Source organism: Acomys minous (assembly GCF_964271855.1).
Source record: "Acomys minous genome assembly, chromosome: 7".
In the NCBI taxonomy this organism is placed as follows: Eukaryota; Metazoa; Chordata; class Mammalia; order Rodentia; family Muridae; genus Acomys; species Acomys minous.
This window is the reverse complement of record NC_140488.1, coordinates 41,114,377-41,135,670: the sequence shown is the minus strand read 5'-3', so window position 1 is coordinate 41,135,670 and position 21,294 is coordinate 41,114,377. Positions and strand designations below refer to the sequence as shown.

The following is a 21,294-nucleotide window of genomic DNA, read 5'->3' as shown; positions in this document are numbered from 1 at the left end:
GGAGTTCAGGGTCGTCCTCAGCTACACAGTGAGTTTTAGGCTAACTTTGGATACTATTGAAACCTTGTGCCAAAAACAAAATAGCCCCTTTCTTTCCCGGAAGGTAATGTTTGCAACCAAACCCCAAATTTAGGAAGATGTTTGCAGTAGTCTCCCTAGAGAAGCAGATAAACTGGATTTATCTTGAATATAAATAAGCGAGAGGCCAAATTGAGTAGCCAACTGTGCATATATCCCCCAAGGTTCCCTTACTGAGGCAAGAAAATCGATGCAAATGTTTGAAAACATTTTAACGTTTTAAAGTGTTTTCAACAGATAGCAAGAAAGTCATCGGCTAGAGTAACCTAATCTAGGTTACTGGCATTCTGTACACTGAAGCTGCAAACAGAAATGCTCTGGAAAGGAGTCAGCTGAATAACTGACTGATGTATATTCGCTGAGGCAAACACACTGTTCCGTTGAGCTTGGAGCTTCGTTGAGGTTGAAATGGGCTCCATATCACTGGGACGCCACCAGGAACCCAAGGAAGCCCCATTGTAAAGCAGTTACTCACGGCAATAAGCTGGTAGGAGTTGTTCATCATGGCAATGAGCATGTTCAGCAGCACTACCAGGGAGATGACGTTGTATGTCCCAAACATAGTCGCTCCCACAAACTCGGTGAACTCGTGTCTGGCCTTCACATTGGTGACATAGAGATTTAAAAGGCCAAAAACAGACCAAAAGAGTGACTGAAGGGTTTCAAAGAGCCTAAAAGAGATGCAAGAGCAAACAGGTTAGTTCTCTAAGAAGGGACTGAGAAGAGAGCAAACATGAAGTGATCTATAAGAGTAGTCATATTTTGGATAGGTAGACTGTCATGCCTGTGTATTTTGATCTCTTCCCTAACACAAGATAGCCAGGTCATTTCGTTTCGCCACTGGGCTCTTCTTCCTGGACTATTATCTCTCCCCTCTCAGCATACTGGTGACTTAAAAATGCTCAGAGCTTATTTCACAGGCTATTTCCCCTATTAAACCATATTTCCGACCTTCAGATCATGTTTTATAGTACCTTTATAGTTATTCGTGCTCAGTAAGTGCAGAGCTTAAGAGTATGGAGCTTTGTAAGTTGGCAGAGGGCTGGAGAGATGGCTCAATGGTTACGACCACTTGTTGCTCTTCTAGATGACCCAAGAGCAGGTCTTAGGACCATGTCACAACTGTCTGTAACTCCAGCTCCAGGGAATCTATCTCCTCTGGCCTCTATAGGCACCTGCACTCATGCACACACCAACAAAAGGCACACACACACACACCTATATGTAATTATATATATATATATATATATATATATATATATATATATATATTTTAAAAAGCAATATGTAGCTTGGGCTATGCTGTACTATGTTGAAATCTCAACTGACAATTGCTTTCTCTCACTCATTGAATAGGCATGGAGGCAAGTTGCCTTCTTCCTCCACCTTTACTTTGGTCCTGGGGATGGAATGTAGGGACCACATAGGGTAAATATGATCTCTATCACTGAGTTATACCCTGGACCAAAGTTACTACTTTGTGGTTTTCACAGGGATCAGGTATTATGAAGCACAGTAGAAGAGCTTGATGAATCTCAAAATAGTACGTTATAGGTTTTAATGACATATACATTAAGTATTACTAAGAACTCTATCAATTTGCATGCTTTACATTTTCTTTTTAAATTTTTTTTGACAAGATCCCAATTCATTGTATAAACTAGACTGGCCTCGAAGTCCGTGGTATTTGCCTACCTCTGCCTCTTGATTGCTAAGATTAAAGGCATGTTACCACCACACCCTGGCATGTTTTACACTTTTATGTATGCATTATTTCCATAGACTAAATTTTATGTTTTACATGAAAGAAATTTCCATCCCCAATACAGGAGATGAATTCTGAATCCTACCCATTTTAACTTTTAAGCTACTTTACTTGGGCACCGATTTCTTGCTAATGAATACGTTATTACCACAACTCATACAAATTTATTGTAAAAAAATATGCATTACAAATCTGTAAAGTGATGTGGCACTGCAAAGAAATGGGGAAAGCAAGTAATGAGAATCATAGAAACAAATCTAAGAGATGATTTTTATATGATCACTCTAAAGGATTTCAAAATCTGTGGAGGAAATATAGACTTTTTAATAAATAAGAAAGCAATAAATTAAAGAACAACTTTATTATTATTGACCATGCTACAATCAGAGAGTGATTGGCTCAAGGACACTCAGCTAGTAAGTGCTGAGCCAGAATTCAAGGGCAGCTCTGTGTGACCTCGCTAAGCCATTACATCAGGCTCTATTAGATGGCTTCCCAAATTATTGCTTCCTGTTTTAGTCTCCATGCCCAAACGAGGAACTTTGTGGGGAGATTCTTTTGGCACCCGAGGTTTCTTCTGTCTTGCATTCAGAAATCTGCCTACAGTGATCCAGCAGTCAGCTCCTGGTGGCACATTAAGTCATTCGGCAAGCACAAGGAACTGCAGAACGCATGAAACATGACTGTCACAATGAATACACTTTTTCAGTTTGTTCATCTGCAAGGTGGAATCAGGAATATCAGCAGTTACATACTGGTCTACATGAGACCTTGTCTCAAACTGGAAAAAAAAAAAGTCATCCTCACACTTTTTGCTTTTTTTTTTTTCCTTAAAGGAACTTATCTCTTTGGATTGTTTTTAATTCATCTGCAATATAAATATATTACATGAATTTATGGGGTAAAGTTTTGGTTAGGTTAATTGTCATCTTTACTGCCTCTACCACCTGTCATTTCTTTGTGGTGGAATATTAAAAATCCCCCCTTCTAGCCAGTTTGGAATATATACTGTCCGTATCTAGAGTCATCCCACTGAGGACAAGAATACCAGGGTGTTTTGATCCAATGTTAGTGTAACACCTTCCCATTAACTAAGCTTTCTCATCTCCCCCGCCTCTGTCCTACTCTTCCTGACCACTGGCGCCACTCTCTCTTCCAGTACTGGACTTCTAGAAGCTTACTTTTATCCCCATTTCAAAGCTTACATTTTGTCTGATGCAAGTAAGTACTAAATGATGGGGCATTTGAAAATCAACAGTAAGACCGGAGTATATAGTTCAGAGGCCAGGGCATCAGAGCAGAAAATATGACAAATGCTGGGAGTACAGGTCTACGCCACTGTAATGAGCTTATGCAATGCTGGGTGTAGAATGCAGGGCTTTGTGCACACGAGGCAAATATTCTACCAACTGAGCTGCGTTCTCAGCACCTCTTCTGAATTTCCAGGAGACTGGAAGTCAAAGCTAAGCAAGACAATGCAGCACACAGTCTCGCAGAAGAACAAAAAAAAAAAGTATGGAGCTATAAGGGGCAGAAATCTAGTTCTGCTAGGAGGGCATAGCCAGGGCTTGGATGTTGGTTTTTTTTTTTTTTTTTTAACAGTTTAGAAGCCAGGAGCATCAGGACACCAGTAACGGAGCAAAAAAATCTAGCCTAGCAGCTTGATGCTATAAGTTAAGGCAACTAGGGCTCAGAAAAGAGGAAAACAGCTATGGGGAAATAGAAATGACATCCTGACAAAGCACCAGAGTTTGTAAGAAACTGAATATACCCAAATACAGAAAACACGCAGTGTTTTCACAACAGACAACAATGCCGTAAAGGAGGCAAAGTGTGTTGATAGGGCCTGACTGAGTGGTTTTCATCTCCTGAATGGACTCTGTTAAATTCCCTCACCCAACTCCACATTTGCAGCCAATGCAATTTCCATGGTTAATGTTGCTGTAGAATTCACTGCTGCTTGTTCCATTGACTCAAAGACCCACTAATAGGGTACGCTTGAGAATTGAAAAGCCACCTTATGGAGACAGTTGTGTAAGAGGAGAAGAAGGAGGGTGGTGAGGAACGGTAGTCCTTAGTGGTCGGTAGTGAGAACTCCCTCAACACAGCACACAAATTGCCTCAGTGTGCTCTGGCCACCAGTAGAAGCCGGCGTACTGAATGACATGCTCAGGGACAATAAAGGACTGGACTGGATATGGTGGTGCATGCCTTTCATTCTAGTGATTGGAACCCTGAGGCAGAGAGATAGTCGTGAGTTCAAGGCCTGCCTGGTTTATAGAGTGCGTTTCAGGCCAGCCAGGGCTACAGAGTGAGACTGTATCCAGAAAATGTAGGAGGGCCTGGCATGTTCCACCAATAAGAACATGTTAGAAAGATACTGGTAGGAAGCCCCACGGCTTCTAGAATTCACAGGTAAAGGGCTACCACCTGGCTGGAGGCATTACTTATTCTGTAATAAAATCACCACGGGAATGGATAAACTCATTAACCAAGCTTTAGAATTCTAATACCAATGGGAAAACTTTTCCATTTTAAAGGAGATACTGCCTTGTCAGGCCTCAGTGGGAGAGGATATGTTTAGTCCTGCTGAGACTTGAGGTGCCAGCGGTGACTTGCTACCACTTGGAGGCCTCCCCTTCTTTGAGAAGGAAAAGGAGGAATGGAGGAATGGGCATGAGGCTGAGACTGGGAGGAGAGGAGGGAGGGGCCTGGGATCAGTCTGTAAAGTAATTAAAGAAAGAAAGAAAAAAAAAGAGAAAGAAATCTTGCATCCTTAAGTTATTTGCCAAGTAGATTTTCCTAGTGATGGAAAACTAATGAATGTACTGTGTGTTAAGCATCTTGCTATGTTCCTTGCATATGCTAAAGTATTCTATTAGAAACCATATGAAATGCCTGCTATTGTTGCTCATTGGCCAGCTAAGAAACAGTATCAGAGACCACATGCTCGGCAAGTTGCAGAAGCATGGTATATTACCAGCTTTTTTCTTTTTGACTCCAGCCCCAGCACTTCATCACCTCAGTCTAGTCCCCATGATGCTCTATGAAAGGCCCTCATCGCAATGTTTAGCATATGGTAAATGTGAAAGGTGTTATTGACTGGGGCTGGGCTTGTAGCTCAGTCAAACAGCGACTGACTAGCGTGTGCGAGGCCCTGAGTTCAATTCCCAGCAACACATACACAAGAATATGGTTGGCATTCTAATTGCTTGCTTTTGCTTCCACTCTACTATCAACTTCTTTACTGTGATAGGTCCATCTTATCTCATATCCTCATTGCCCGGTTCAGAGCAGTGACTCGACAGATTTTCGCTGAATGTGTTTATAAAAGATTACAGAACCGCCTAACCAAGACAAGGTCAAATGGATGGAAACATCTTTAATAACAGGATCTGGGAGAGTGGGAGGAAAGCAGGAGGCAGCTAGTGAGCCACCTTAAAACGTGATCAGAAGAAGACGAAAAGCCTTCAGTCGGGACTAAATTTGTATCTAAGCAAATAAATTGAGAAAATATACATTAAATGACAGGTGGAGACATTGATAAAAGAGGAATAGACGCAAATAGGTGGTAATTGTCTGGCAGAAGGAAGATGGGACTGGCCTACTAGATAATATACCTCTATTTTCTTTAGTATCCTATCTGTTCATCACTATTCTTTGTGTGGCAAATCTTTTTCTTCCTGTTTTTTTTTTTTTTTTTTTGAAACAGGGTCATATGATATCACTCAGGACGGCACGAAACTAACTAGGAAGTCCAGGTTGGTCTTAAGCTCACTGTAGTCCTGCCCAAGTTTTCTGAGTGCTGGGATTACAGGCATGCACCGTGATGCCTGCTCCACAGTAAACCTTATCTAACTCCTGAGAACCAGATATATTCCCATATCCCTGTACACAAGTGCAGATTGGAGCCTGTATGTTTGGATAGATATCATGGTTCTGCCACTTAGGATTTCTGCAACTGGACGCAGCCTGGTTAATTGCTTTGGACCCTAGGTTTTCATCTGTGCAATGGGTAATAATAAGACTGACTGCCTCATGGCCAGGGAGGGAGGATAAAGTGTGTCTGTTCACATAGACCTGATTTATAAGCATACCTGGACATCAGAGCATTCAGTACATGTTAGCTATTTTTATTACTACTGTTGTTAAGCCCTCTATCTTCATGTTCCTATGCTCCTTGTAGCTTTTTGGGTCTTTATAGATTATTATTAATTTGTGTTTCTAGTACTACATAGTTGTGGCAATAATACATCTGCTTTTGGTGTTTTACAATTTTTATGCTTGCCAGTAAGATGGCTCAGCAAGTAAAGCTGCTTGCCGTCCAACCTGATGACCTGAGTTTGATTCTTAAAACCTACATAGTGGAGAGAGAAAAGCCACTCCTATGAACTGTCCTCTGATTTCCACAGTACACTATGGTACATGCTCATCCATATTATTGCATACATATATACAATACATACATGAAAAAAGTTTACATAACTTGGATATAGACACAGTTTATGTATGATCTTCATATGTATCATTTCAAAAGCTACCCAATATTCTGCCTAGCAAAAACAGAGGCCATCTGACAAAACTACCAAGGCTTTGGATGAAAATCAATGACATGCTTCACAGATTTTCAGATGACACAGGACTGGGAAGAATAGCTAATACATTGAAATGAAGAATCAAAGTTAGGAAAGAAAGTCATCCTCTGACCTCTATAGTCATGCTGTGGCCCATGTATGCCCCCCCGAAAAATATAATAAAAAATATTTGAAAACATTTCAATAGCTTGAAGCAATGGGCTGAAACCAACAGATGGAATGTAATAGAGAGCCATGTATAGCTTTGCTCTTAAGCCAAGTGTCCAAGTGCTGGATGAGAGCAATAGGGAAAAAAGCCAAGGGCTTTTGCTGAAAGCAGGCACAACGTGATCAGTAGAGTGGCAGAGCTGGATAGACAATTTAAGCCACCAATGGAGGTAGAAATAGAATCAAATGATCTAAAAGTAAGAATAGAATTGTTTCATGCCCATCCATGTTGTAAATGGCTTTCTTGTGGGACTGATGACACGAAATAAGGTCAACTAGACCCTCAGTGTTTATTTTCTGGTGATACTGTATAATATTTACACGAGATGTAACATCAGATAAAAGCTCCATCGGTTTCTCTTTTTTCTTATGATTACATGCATGTAAATCTATAATTATCTCCGGATTTAAAATGATAGTTATGACCAGTCTTCATTGTTTCAATTATCTGATGGGTTCTTTGAATACCTTTAGGTCCTGGGCCCTTGTATGGTAAGTACAAACCTGACTACAACAGGAGTCTCAGTTTGGTGAAGCCAGAGACAGATGATTAAAGGCTACATACTACAGCAGACATGTGTTTACAATGCTGTAGGCAACAGAAGAAATCGACAGCTGAAAAAGGGCAAGAAAAGGTTTTAGAACAGGTGCCACTTAAAATCTAGAAGGCTGGAGAAGAGTTGGCCAAACTGGCTAGGTGGTTGTGATGGCTAATCTTGGTTGTCAACTTGACAAGCCCGGGAAGAACTGAGGAATTGCCCCATCAGGCTGGCCTGTGGGCTTGTCTGTGAGGACATTTTACTGATTGCCAATTGATATAGGAAGTTCTAGCCCAATGTGTGCAGGATCATTCCCAGGCAGGTAGGTGGGCCTGGCTTGTTTAAGAAAAGTTGTTGAACGTGAGTCTGAAACCAAATCAGTAAGTGACCGACAGTCCTCCATCCATGCCTCTGTTTCAGTTCCTGCCTTGAGATCCTGCACTGACTTCCCTCAATGATGGACGATGGCTTGAAAGTGTAAGATGATATAAAGCTGTTCTTCTCCAAGCTGCTTTTTTTCCCCAGAGCCATTTATCACAGCAATGGAAATCTAACTTGAACTGTGGCCACAGGCATTCCAGGCAGAAGGAGCGGTACATCGTGTACAAGACCCAGGCAGCTGAGGCAAGAACATTTTTGTGTATCTGGGGAACAGAAATACTGACTATGAAGGAAAAGAGTGAAAGTGTGTAGAGGCCTGATTTCAAATTTCCAACTCCCGGCAGGATATGGTAAAGAGGCTGGATTTATACAGGACAGGTATACTGGGTGGGCATGAAGCCGGGGGTGATGAAATGATGGGATTTAGAAAGTAGGAGAGATTATTAGAGGCTGTTGCTGTAGTTCTTAGGGTTTAGGCCTGAACCTAAACAGTGTTACTTTCTATCTCCTTGTTTCTCTGTGTCTCTCTGTGTGTTTCTCTGTCTCTATCTCTTTCTGTCTCTCTTCCTGTCTCTCTGTGTGTCTGTCTCTGTCTCTGTCTCTGTCTCTGTCTCTGTCTCTCTCTGTCTCTCTCTTTCTCTCTCTCTGTCTCTGTCTCTCTCTCTCTCTCTCTCTCTCTCTCTCTCTCTCTCTCTCTTTCTCTTTTTCTGTCATAGGAGCTTTAGAGAGTAAGACTGAGAATAAGAATGAATGAAACACTGGCTGTTTCATCAAGAATAGTGAAAGCATGTCAGATGACTTGCAAGATTCTGGCTGCTGTCATTTAACGAGCTAAGGACTGAAAGGGAATGTAACTTAGAGTGACAATATGGAGCTAAGTGATTTAGTTGTGAACATTCTGTGTCTTGACTAGCCTGTGGGATGAATAGCCAGGTGTTTTTAGGAGGCATCTGTAGATGAGTGACTGGACCACGGAAAGCAGATGCAGGACTTACAGGTTAGCATCTTTACACTTTCATTCTGTGTCCCTCACAAATGCTATGTCCAGAGAGTGATGCTGTCTTCCTAACTGCCTCCTCCAAGAGCAGATGAATGCTGAGCATTCCCAATATGGAATGCAGAGCTCAAATCAACAACAGTGTTGCCTTGTAGTTGTTAGCAAATATATCATGTTCCTTACAAAACACATCTCAAGGTGAAAAGAACTCCCAGCACATCTGAAAGCAGAGTAGCAGTGGTGTTTCTGGAGAATTGCAAGGAAGAGGAAGTTAGGTAGGGAGACACCATCTTTTCCATGACGTCTCTAAATAAGCTCACATTCCCTTTCTGATGTTCTGGCTGAGCAGCATGCAATTTAATAGTTATTATTATCACTGCCAACGTTGAAATGTTTAAAAGAAAACACATTTGAATCAGGCCTCTTGGAGGAAACTGATCCAAAGGTAGAGGGAAAGTTGAAGTGATGTTATTGCTAACTTGGGTCCAGCATGGCAATGCTTCTTCATACCTGATACCTCAAGATAGAATTTCGTGTGTGACAGATGCCTGTCCTTGTTGATAGTCCCTGCTAAGCAAGCAATGGGAGCAATATGTCACTTGGCAACAGGAGTATTGATAATGATTATAAACTTGCGAGGAGGTATTTCATACACTTCCTTGGCAGATCTCACATGGAAGGGGAATTGGGAAGGACCCAACTTCCTGGAAGACACCATTCATTTAATTTTTCCTTTTGAACACTTTTGTAGGAAAAATACAGTCTTTTGGTGCAAATGACACAGCAGAATTGCTCTTTTTAATGCAATTATGTCACTGTGAGTCCTGTCTCCAGAGTCCTGCAGAAGAAAGCGAAGTTCCTAGTGAAGAAGCAGCAGCAAGGTGCAGGCAACTTGGCTTAACCACACAGTGCTATCTCTTGACCAGCCCAATCTAGACCTTTATCCTCTGATTTTTTTTTCCAATGAGGTTTTGCTCAGATTCCTAGGAGGAGAGATGGGTGATGGTCTGGTGGAGGTGAAGAGTGCTACTATGGGCAAGGGAATGAGCCAATAAGTTTCACTCCAACACGCTCACTGGAGAGATCATTTGACAGAAGACTGTCTGTAGACAGCATATATGGGAGACCTCTTCCTCTTTCTGTGATGGACATTCCCAGTCGAAGGACTCTGAGACTTCCTTCAGTAAAGAAAACTTTCAATTTTTTGTCCCAATGTTTCTGGCACACATATCACCACAGACTGTATTTTCATGCCTGTATATCAATCCATTGAATGGTGGAATTTATATAACTCACTTTAGGAAATACAACTAGAGGCAAGTCATATGGGGAGGAGAGCAAACAGTACGTTTTCCTGAGTACATTTAATTAAGTTAAAAAATCCCTTTGTCAAACTGGGTATAATGTGAAAACCTCTAACGCTAGCACTTAGGGGGTGGAGCCAGGAGGACCAGGAATTCAAAGTCATTCTCAGCTCAAAAGCCAGTCTGGAGGATGGGACCTTGTCCCCAAATGACAGCAGCAGCAGCAGCAGCAACAACAAAACACCCTGGGCTCTATTCTTTTGTTGTTCTTGAGATAGAGTGTTTCTATGTAATCTAGGTTGGCCTCAACCTTGTAATTCTCCTCCCTTGTTGTACAAGTGCCAGGATTCCAAATGTAAGCCACTTGACCTGGCCTTGGTTAATAAAGAATCTTCTAGAATGTTGAAGTCCACTGAACTGACTTACATAATTAAGGAAAATAATTCAGTGAAAGGCATTAGAAAGCAGTCTCAGTGAGTAAATGTACTTGTCACTAAGCCTGACGACCTGAGTTTGAATCCCAGAGTTTGAACTTACATAGTGGAAGGAGAGAATCAATGTCCAGAAGTATACAGTATACATGTCATGTATGTGTGCGCTCTCTCTCTCTCTCTCTCTCTCTCTCTCTCTCTCTCTCTCTCTCTCTCTCACACACACACACACACACACACACACACACACAGAGAGAGAGAGAGAGAGAGAGAGAGAGAGAGAGAGAGACAGAGACAGAGACAGAGACAGAGACAGAGACAGACAGAGAGAGAGAGACAGAGACAGAGAGACAGAGAGAGACAGAGACAGAGAGAGACAGAGAGAGAGAGAGAGAGAGAGAGACAGAGACAGAGACAGAGACAGAGAGAGACAGAGACAGAGACAGAGACAGAGACAGAGAGAGACAGAGAGAGATAGAGACAGAGACAGAGACAGGCTTAGTCCTGCCATGTCTTGAGATACCAGGGTGGATTGGTACCACTTGGTTCTCTGGGATGAAGGAAAGGAAGGAATGGAAGTAGGGGGTGAGGGTGTGGGACTAAGAGGAGAGGAGCGAGGGTACTGAGATCAGGATGAAACGTGACTAAATAAATAAATAAATGGAGGAGACCTCCCCCCACACAAATTTACTGGAATGTTACTTGGCCATAAAATTCTGACATCCGTAGGAACATGAACGAATGCAAAGGGCGTTACTGTTAAGTGAAATAAGCCAGCCATACAAAAACTGCATGATTTCACCTATGTATGGAATGTAAAAGAATTGATATTGTAGAAGTGCAGAGCAGAATGGTAGTTATGGGAGGCTGAGGAAGTGGGAGGGATGGGAAAGGTTGGTCAATGAAAACAATGTTGCTAGGACCAAGTTCTGGTGATCTCTTACCCAATAGGGAGACCACAGATAAGAAAAGCACATTATACATTTCAAACTGCCTAGAAGCGATTCTGTCTGTTTTACCACAAATGTATGAAGAATAATTGAGGTGGTGAGGATGCTAATTACCCAGATTTGATCGTGGTACAGTGTGTGCATATATCAAAACTCCACATTGTACCTCCAAGATTTGTAGAATTATTATATTGCAGCTATTTGTTAAAAACAAAAAAGGAAAAGATAAGCTATTAGTTTAATGACTGAGAATCATGAGCAAGCTTTGAGTCTCCAGAATGGGTGCTGAGACGGACAAAGTGAAGGCCACTGAAGCCTAGTGAAGCTCCTAACTTAAGAAAACTGCATGAATTATCCTTCCTTTCTTCCTTCCTCCTGCCCCCTTCCCCCTCCTTTTTAGCCCCCTCCCTTATTTTTGCTTTTGCTCTTTTTAGACAGGGGTATCACTGGGTAGCCTAGGCTATCTCAAACTCCCGAACCTCTTGCCCCAGCCTCCCGAGTAGTGGGATAACAGACACGTGTCACTACATCTAGCTGCTTCTTTTCTTTCTCTTTTTTATTTTCACTAGAATTCTAAAGCCATGGGGGTGTGTGAAGAAATTCCAAAGGATCAGGTTTTCACAGTAGGAAGAGAAAACACAGAAGCTACCTATCCAGAGGCAGCAGTCTTCTGGACAAAGAGCCACGAGATGCTTTCTATACCCAAAATGGGAGCAGAGACATTTCCAGCCGATCCCCACCTCAATCCCTAAATTGGTTTAGTAGACTAGCTGACTGTAATCTTACCTCAAGCCTATCGTAGTGTATGCCCCTCAGTCACAGTCATAGGGGAGGGGAGTAGGGGGATAGCGGGAGGGAGGAAGGAATGGGAGGATACAAGGGATGGGATAACAATTGAGATGTAATATGAATAAATTTATAAAATATTAAAAATATGGAAACAAAAAAATCTGAAGCCTGGGAACATATCTCAGTGGCAGATAACTTGCTGGGTATATGTGAGGCCCTATGTTCAATCTTGACTGTCTAGAAAAAAATAAAAATTTGTATAATTTTTCTTTAAGGGATTGACTTAGTTTTCTTCTAAAGTGAATAGTTCTCTGTGGATACTTTCCTTTCAATGGGGTAATATGCTCCTCTAATGAAAGAAAATAAATTGCATGATCATGCATATACACGAAACAAAAAAAGGAAAGAAAAGGAGTGTATTAAGACACTTTTGTCTCCTTTTCTTTGAACTCCACTTAATGGTAGTTAAGTTAATTTTCTGGCCATGAGTTCCTAGGAATAGAATTGCGCTTTCATGTCCTTTGTGGCTGTCAGTCTTTTGAATGCTACAAAAATACTCAGAACTACATTTTAAAAATGGAGCAACTGCAAGGCTCTCTTTGTATTGCTGTCTCTGTTAAATCTCTTCCTTTTCTAATGCTACTTTCCTCATGCTCTATGTTGAAGGATGATTTCCCATGAAGAGATACTCATGAAGTTGTGTATGCAAAATAGAACAAAAAGGAAGGTAGAAAGAAGGCAAAAGAAAGAGAGATGCACGTCTTACGTGGAGAAGGCGTTGTTCTGTTTTTCACACCGGATCCCCTTGCAGTTGTTAGGTTCATCGATAGCTCTGGTCTCGTAGTAAAAATAAAGCTGGTTCAGTCCATTGGCAAAAGCCAGCAGTACTAGGCAGTAGATAAAGAGGAATTTGAGTATATCGAGCAGCATGCGTCCCAAAGAGATCTGCAGAGGCCCTAAGTGGGAGTTGGCTGTGAACAAGGATATGAGTCGCAAGGAACTTAGAATGTTGGATATTGCGAAGAGTGCCTCTGCAATCAGAGTCGGGTGCCACATTTCCCATTCCTCTCTTGGACGAGAACCGTTATACTGGAAAAAACAACAACAAGTGCACAATATGAGGAATACAGTGAATATTTCCAACAATTTCCCCTTTGCACCCTTCCACACACCCGATATGTACCCAACATTCAGCTTACATAAAATTCCCGGTGCATGGCACTATTTGTTTGTCGTCTTGCCCCATTCAATCAGCACACAGTGCTAATAACTCTCTCCCTCCCACTCTTATCCAAATATATACCAAGCATATATACATAGCAGAAGGAATTTCAGAGCCCTCATCTGCAGCAGCCACCTGTGGTTTATCCACAGACATTTTCTAACTGTGAGTTTACCAGATTGTTGTTGAGTGTTTCTGAAAAAGAAGCCATCGAGGTGCCCAAGTTACTAAGGACCAAATTATTTCACTTCTCGGTGAGATTTCAACTCAGGTCTACCCCTCCCCCCCCACCCCCGCTCGCAACACACACACATTGGCTTGAAATACGTGGTCAATTTGTGGTTCCTGAAGGACAAAGCATAGATGCAGCCTCCTCAGTGTTCCTTCTCCAGGCTCTGCTGCCTACAGTTTGGCACTGATAGAGAGTCCTTAGGGAGCCTTTCCTCAGAGCTTTCTGCTGCATTTTTAGCAGTTTGTAATGTATTCTACACCATTGCAAATGGCATGTCAACCTTCCAGGTAGCAAATTTAGTACTTCTCCACTTAGCAGCATATGGATGTATTTTACTGTTTCTTTAACAACCTAACAAGTTAGAAAGGCCTTCCAGTGCAAATGAAGAACCAGGAAGTTGAAGGAGAGGGAATATCCAGTATTTATAGAATTGGTTGTCCATTTCCAGCCTCTTGAAGGCCTCTATCTTCTGGAATGTGAGGAATAGCCTCATAGAAAAATGTGAGAAGGTGTGGTCAGAACTCTTATTTAGAAACTGCCACTTAAATCTGCCTGTAACTTTTTCCTTCACAATAAAAGAAGGATAATGCCACTCCTGTCTGTGTACATGTGTGTGATTCTGTATTTATATGCAAGAGTCCCTGTACTCCCTACAGGAAGATGGTATGGAAATGTAAGTAACTAATTGTTAACCTTCCCAAGGACAAAATTAGGTTTTGCCTGGAATTCAGTCTGAAGCACCATTACTTTATAATCTTATTTAAACATCACAATTTCTGAGGACTAAATGTAGGCGACTTTCCTGAGAAAATACATTGGGGGCCAAGTTATCTCGTTAAGCACTTCTGAAGTGTGCTTCACTTCCAACAACCAATAAAACGGATGGTGTTAAAATCGCTTGTGTATATCCAATATTCTTCATTGTCGGAAGAATCAGAGAGACTGTGCCACACGAGTGCTTCTATTTCAGATAGACTTTCTGCTGGCTGATCAGCTTTTTTGTAATCTTAGCCAAATTTCCCATATTTTCTACATGTTCCTTCAAAGAAAAAAAAATCAATCAAAAACAGTTTTTTCATTCCTGTGAGCAAGTGGGTGGTATGCTTGCCTTCCAAATGGAAGAGCTGAAATCCAGAGTGACTTGCTAAAGATCACACAGCAAATTTGGTGGCAGAGCCAGAACTAAGCTCCAGGTCCCTCGACATTATGTCTAGCACTGTTTCCATGAAATGTCACATGCACGGGGGTTGATCTCACAACACAGATGTTACAAGGGTCGTTACAAGTGTTGAGATCTATGGGAGAGATGGAGATTCTTTGCTGATAGTCAAAAAGAACCTATGTTTTACAGTGAGAAATCATCCCCTGGGCATATGTACAGTCTAGAATCGATCTGATTTGTATTGTTTTTCCACCACAGGGAAGTCTGTTGCCCACAGGATAGCAAATCTGGATGTTCAGGATACTCAGAAGCCTGAAAGGCCTTTCTCCTGGGACATCTCCAGTTTTCATGTTATACCTCTGGAGAACACCTTAGCAGATAGGTGCTGGGTGTGGGAAATAAGCTCAGAGTTCATCTAGCATAGACGCCAACAGCCGTTTTTCTGTCAAGTGCCAGATAGTGCATATTTTTCACTTTGTCAGCTATAGGTTTCTGTCACAACTCCTTAACACTCCCTTTGTAGCACTAAAGTGGCCAAAGGCAGTGCACAGACCTATGGATGTGCCAGGGAGCCAAGTTTGGCCCATAGACCAAAGCTTAATAACTTCTGGTCTAATATTGTAAATTTTAAACTGTATTTCTTAGGCCCTTGGGGTTTAATGGAGACATCTAATGGTGATTGTAGGAGTCAAAGAAGCAGACTAGATGACAGATTCTTTATGCCAACTTAGTCCTTTGGGCCATTTTATATATTGTAGTTCCGTGTAAGTCACTGCTTGATGATATGTTTCTATGACTACAAATCTTGAAGACCACTAATGGAGTTTAATTTGCTTATTTATCAAGGCAAGAGTGAGGCTCTGGGAGATGGAGGGTTTTGGCTGATGGTGATCCAGCTCACAAGGGTGAGTAGGGATTAAACTCATGCATACAGAAGCTAGGTTAGTGATGCTGGGAGATAAATGGCATTTCTTATATTCCTTCAAACAGAATGCAGTTGGAAACTTGGCCTCACTCCTTTCAAAGAGTTACATTCTGTTAACCCCAAAGAAAAGGGAGAGTCTAATGCGGGGACTTGATGATGCCAAGAACACGAGGAGATGATCTTGTCTATAGAAAAGTAAATGTGGAAGAGATGCCCACAACTCAGTACAGTTGAGATTCAGTCTCTGTGTTAATCTAGGTGATATCCTAGAAGACGAAATGCTGACTATTCTCCATGTACAGGGTTATTGGTTGGCACGGAGGGCCAGCCTCATGTATGGTTGTTCTTTTTGGTTACTTTGCTGACTGCCTTGTTTTAAAGCCTGTGAGGTGAAGTCTGTACTCTTAACTAATTTGTCAATCCAGTGAATACAGAAAAATCTGGTTTTGTGAAAGCAAGAGAACTCGGGTTTAGACCCCAGCACCCATGTAAAGGTCAGGTTCAGTGGTACAGCCCCACAGGTGCATCCCAGGGGCCTGCTGTCTAACTAAACTGCTGAGATCTAGGTTCACTGAGAGGCCTTGTCTCAAAAACTAAGGTGGAGAATTATTGAGAAAGACATTCAATAGCATCTGTTCACAGATGTGCACATATATGTGTACACCACACACAGCTAAAAATAAGTAATTTCATAAATTAAGGCATTTCTTAAGGCCAATTCATCTCATTTCACTTCTATATTGGCTCTGAACAAGTGATTTGAAGTGTTCCTTCCATAGGACCTGTGGAGTTTTTTATTTTTAATTTTGTTTTGTTTTGTTTGTAACTTGAATCTTAATGGTTGTCTTGTTCTGTTTGGGGAATGTCTAAAGTGGTGGCATTTTTGAGGATGAGAGGACCACACTGTTCCCACTTATAACTTCTCATTTATAATACCCAAATTCTTGGGGCTAAAGAGATGGATCAGTGATGAGGACTACCCACTGCTCTCATAAGAGGACCCGAGTTCAATTCCCAAAACCCACATGGTGGCTCATAACCACCTGTAACTCCAAGTTGATGGGGTGGAACCACTTCTTCTGGCCTTTATAGGCACTATGCATCTGTACACAAATGCATGCAAAATACCCATACACATAAATATGTAGCTGGTGGGAGGGAGGAACGGGAGGATATAAAGGATGGGATAACAATTGAGATGTAATATGAATAACTTAATTTAAAAAGTAAATAAATAAATAAAAAACAAATTGTGCATGTGACACAGCTTGTTGGTGTTTCCTTTGAGTGTTAAAAAGATGAATGTATAAGCTTAGCAGAACGGATTTCTTACACTTTGCAGTAGAGAAGTATCTGGCTCTTTGGAAGCCTCACCAGCGAAATTAGGACGGTGATGTGATCAGCTGATGGTAAGCTAATACCCCCAGGGAGAAAGACTTTCATCAAGCATTCAAAACTTTGCTGATTAAACAAAACCTAGTAAGTTCAAAGTTGATAAGTTAAGGTTTCTCTACTTCTAAAGGAGATTTTAAAATAGAATGTGTACTAATTCTTCTTAAAAATCTCATAATGCATATAATACATTTCTTGAAAAAAGGAAAACTGTGGTACTCAACCAGCAGTGTGCCAGAGTGACACAGCGGTAACCAGAGAGTCCACCATTTTTTTTTCCACTAGGCTTTTCTTTTAAGAAAGTTGTAAGTATGTGTGAAGTGATCATCACACGCATAAGGCATAGTCTTGGGCTCCTTTCAAAAATGTTTCATGAATGCATTCAATATGCATGCTCTATATAACTCTCAAGGTCTTACAATTTATGCAATATGCATATTAGGGATGTAAAAATAAACTAAGTTGTTGGAGACTTGGGGGACAGCCATATTTCCATTCTAAAAGTCCTCAATGTGAAATTTAATAGCAAAAGCATGACTGACTAGACATCTTGGGGAATGAATTGTCAGCTGTCCCTCATGGGAAAAACCTCAAATCACAGTAGAAGGAGCAGGGTCATACATTCTATTATTAAGCAGCAGACCTGAACTCAGACCTGTGATTACCAACACCCCCCCAATACAGGGAGCTGTGGGGCAGTGCCTGCAAGTTTACTTCATTTGTCTTCATTTGTCTCATTTGGCTTGGGGAAGGTCACCTTATATCTGTTGTATCTCTATGGATGAGAGAACCAGATTCTTACAGGTCCCATTAAAAAATTCAACTTGTGTATATTTAAAAATTATTTTCAGGACAATTCAAGGTGCTTGTGCATGGAGAAAGTATCAGAGTGATGGCGCATGCACATTTTCTGAACTTGTAGGGTGCTGTATGTAGGTTTAGTGATACAGAAAAATTCGGGTTTGTAATGGGTTAAGTAATTATCCTGACAGAAGAAGTAATGAGGAAAACAGAGGTTACTGTAGATCTATGTGTCCTACAGTTTCTGGTGTTCTGCTGCTTGTCATATGAAGAAAGGGTGAGTGAAGTGGGGATGTTCGGCATTGTGAAATAATGACTCAGAAGGTAAAGGAGAGCTGATGCTACCTATAGTACAGAGAGCAAGCAGTTTTGTACTATGTGACTCTGCAGGGAGAAGGGATTACCAATGACTCTAGCACGGGAAAATATTAATCAAATCTACAATAACTGATTTTACAAAAGTGATAACAGTTAAGAGGCTTTTTGGAGGTGATAAACTTAGTGACTTTTCTGTCCCTGCCCTGTGTGAGTATCAGTGTGCCATCTTTTTGAAGGAATGTTAAAGCACTGAAGCTGAAGACGTCTTTACCCTGAGAGTCTGAGAAACTGAAGGATTCCTCCAAAAAACTTTGTTCTTCACTAGATTTGCTTAAGTAGATACTACTACAGACTATTGGAAGAATCTCTCCAGTGTTTTCTAATGTGAACGAGACACTCATTGGTTTTTCCCATAAACTTTTCTTGTTCCCAGTGCAAAAGTTTATCGACATAACACAACCAAAATAATTGGGGAAGAAAACTGCTAGGCATTCCATTTTACCTTGACATAGGCCACGATCTTCAAGGAAATAGTTGCCAGGTAGAGGGAGTTCATTGCAAAGTCCATTAAGTTCCACCAATCATGAATGTATTCGGTGAAACCACCATCCCACATTTCTTTTATCTCCCCCCAAATGAAACCTGAAGAACGGAGGCAAAACAATTATTTCTTTATCAATGCTAATTTAAGCATCACAATAGAAGTTGCCAAATGAGTAAAGATGAGGTTCATGAACGAACTGGGCTCAGTGGGAAGACTCTAAGAGCTGGAGATTACTCACCTCTCTTTTCTTGGCTACCTTATCTCCCAGTTTTCAATTTGTCAAGCCTTGTGTGCCTTTCACTGTTCTGGGCACTCCTCATTTTTAGTTTTCAAAATTTGCACACAAAGTATTAGGTTTCACTATGGCAGCTTGATACATAACTCATAATTTGCTTTTCTCCTCTATCTCTCTTCTCCTTCCTTTATTCTTCCACACTCCTGGTAGCCTCTTTTCTGCTTTCATGTTACATACATTCTATTTCTTCTTCCTCTGTACCTCTTTTCTCTATCACATGGCCTTCTTTCTATTTTTATGGCCTACATTACACTCACACTCATATGTTTATAGAAGTGTTAAAGGCAAGCATCTGCAGTCTAGGCAAACTTGATCAATATAATATTTTCCAGATCAATCCATTTCCCTGTATATTTCATAATTTTATTATTTTCAACTGAATAAATAATCATTGTGTATATGTACCCTGTCTTCATTATCCATTCATTTGTTTATAGGCATCTAGGCATTTCCTTGCTATTGTCTTAGTGCAGCAATAAACACAGAAGTGCAAATGTCTCTATGGGAGGATATTTGGTTACCTGATCCAGGAATAGCACAGTCTTATGAGAAACTACCACATTCATTTCCACATTGCCTGCAGAAGTCTCCCACCAGCAGTGAATGAGGCTTCATCTTTCCTCACATCTGACATCACTTACTTTTTTGATGATAGCCATTCTGACTAGGATGTGATAAAATTTCAAAGTAGTTTTAATTTTCATTTCCCTGGTGGCTCATGATGATAAGTACTTCCTAAAATATTTACTGTCCACTTTGTCCTTCTTAATTGGAGGATGCTGCAATTTTGAGTTAAACTTTAGTTTAGCTACTGCAATGTTAGGCACCAGATTCTACATTCTTCTCATTTTGGAGTGTAGTAAATTGACTTCATCAATATTATTCTGTGGTCTTTACTTTTCACTGGGTGCTCAGGAGATAAGCTCTACATGGGGTTTGAGGTACTGACCAGGGACCACATTGCCAGATGTAAGTGCTGAAACTAGGCGTTGCAGCCCCAAATATGGTAATTTAGGATCCCACTTTTTCTGTTCTCCTCTGATTGTGTGTGTGTGTGTGTGTGTGTGTGTGTGTGTGTGTGTGTGTGTGTGTAATTTTGCCTGATAACAGAAATGTTTCAGGAAAAGTATATGGTTGTGATCAAGGCCATCACTTCCCAGACTTTACATATGAACAGCACTTAGGGATGCTAATGCCTAGGTCCAGTGTAGGACTTAAAATGTCTCTGATAAAATCCCAAGTAATGTTCAAAATGCTAGCTTAGGGTTCATAGTGTTGTTAAATTATTTCTAGAGAGCACAGGTAGACCAGCTTTGACCACAGTCAGTGTGAATTTGCCAGGTTTTTCTGCTGACTGTGGGATCAGTGTCCACACAGTACCTGGAACCTGACCGGGTGCTAGGATTATATGAAGTGGACACAAAATACAAGAATTCAGCAGATCCACGTGCTTCCTGCCTATAGGAAAGAACATTTTAAATAGAATGTCTACCTTGTCTAGTTTACCTGAAACCTGTACTGACACAAAGCTTTCTTCCCTAAACGAGCCAACAGCCATTTTTTCCATCCTAGAAGACATTACAGGAACAGATGCAAACCCTGAGAACATGTCTGGTTTAGAGTGGCCCACACATAACTAAGTGCTCAGAACCTAGGGCAGAAGGAAACAATTCTTAGATTCTGAACAAAGGCCTCCTGGAGGGGTCCTAGCTCAGAGCTACTCTGGGTACATATTCCAGTATATTTTTTTACGTAGGACTCGAAGGCAGTCGAGTCGTTATTGTTGGTCTGTTTCACTCACCTAGAACCCAAGGCAGTATCATCCATTCCACAACAGTTGGGGGTGGTCCTTGTACATGGAGGTCTGTTCTGACGATATGTTGAGAAGCCAGGAGAAGCATGAAGAGGAAGGTCAGATAGGATGCTGTGTGGCATATGAACTTGATAAAGGGTTTCTTGATGAACAACCCCAGGTTGCTTCTGGGTGAGATCAGATAGGCTATGGACAGCATAGGAAACAGGAACCCAATGGTCATGCACGTCAGAAGCTTGACTACCCAGTGTTTTCTCCGCCATCCAGGGAAGCCGTCATACCATAGGGTGGCAAGCAGTTGTTGGCAGTTTGGCTGAGCGACAAACTACGAAAAGAAAAGAACAAGTTAGGCACCTAAGATGTCCAGGAAAAGCCAGCGTTCATTATACTTCTAGCCAGTGTTCTCCAGCAAGAGGCTGTTATGTAACTAATCCACAAAGGAGAACGAGAATTACTAAAAGTGCACGAAAAAAAAATCTAGGTTTCCAGGTCCATTCCCGAGGGGCTGAGACTCCCTAAGGTGTGAAGGGATAGAGCCTGTACATCAGTTTTCT

At 41.3% G+C, this 21,294-nt stretch overlaps 1 protein-coding gene across 2 annotated transcripts in view; it reads right to left on the bottom strand.

Moving 5' to 3' along the window:
- TRPC5 (transient receptor potential cation channel subfamily C member 5) overlaps nucleotides 1–21,294 on the bottom strand; it is a 263,064-nt gene that overhangs the window by 40,235 nt on the left and 201,535 nt on the right. For both annotated transcript variants that reach the window (XM_084788954.1, XM_084788955.1), the window contains exons 4-7: nucleotides 20,729–21,065; nucleotides 18,591–18,730; nucleotides 12,803–13,125; nucleotides 554–749 (exon numbers count right to left, since the gene is read on the bottom strand). In XM_084788954.1, coding sequence (XP_084645080.1) covers nucleotides 554–749; nucleotides 12,803–13,125; nucleotides 18,591–18,730; nucleotides 20,729–21,065 — 996 coding nt within the window. The remainder of the gene's footprint in view (nucleotides 1–553; nucleotides 750–12,802; nucleotides 13,126–18,590; nucleotides 18,731–20,728; nucleotides 21,066–21,294) is intronic.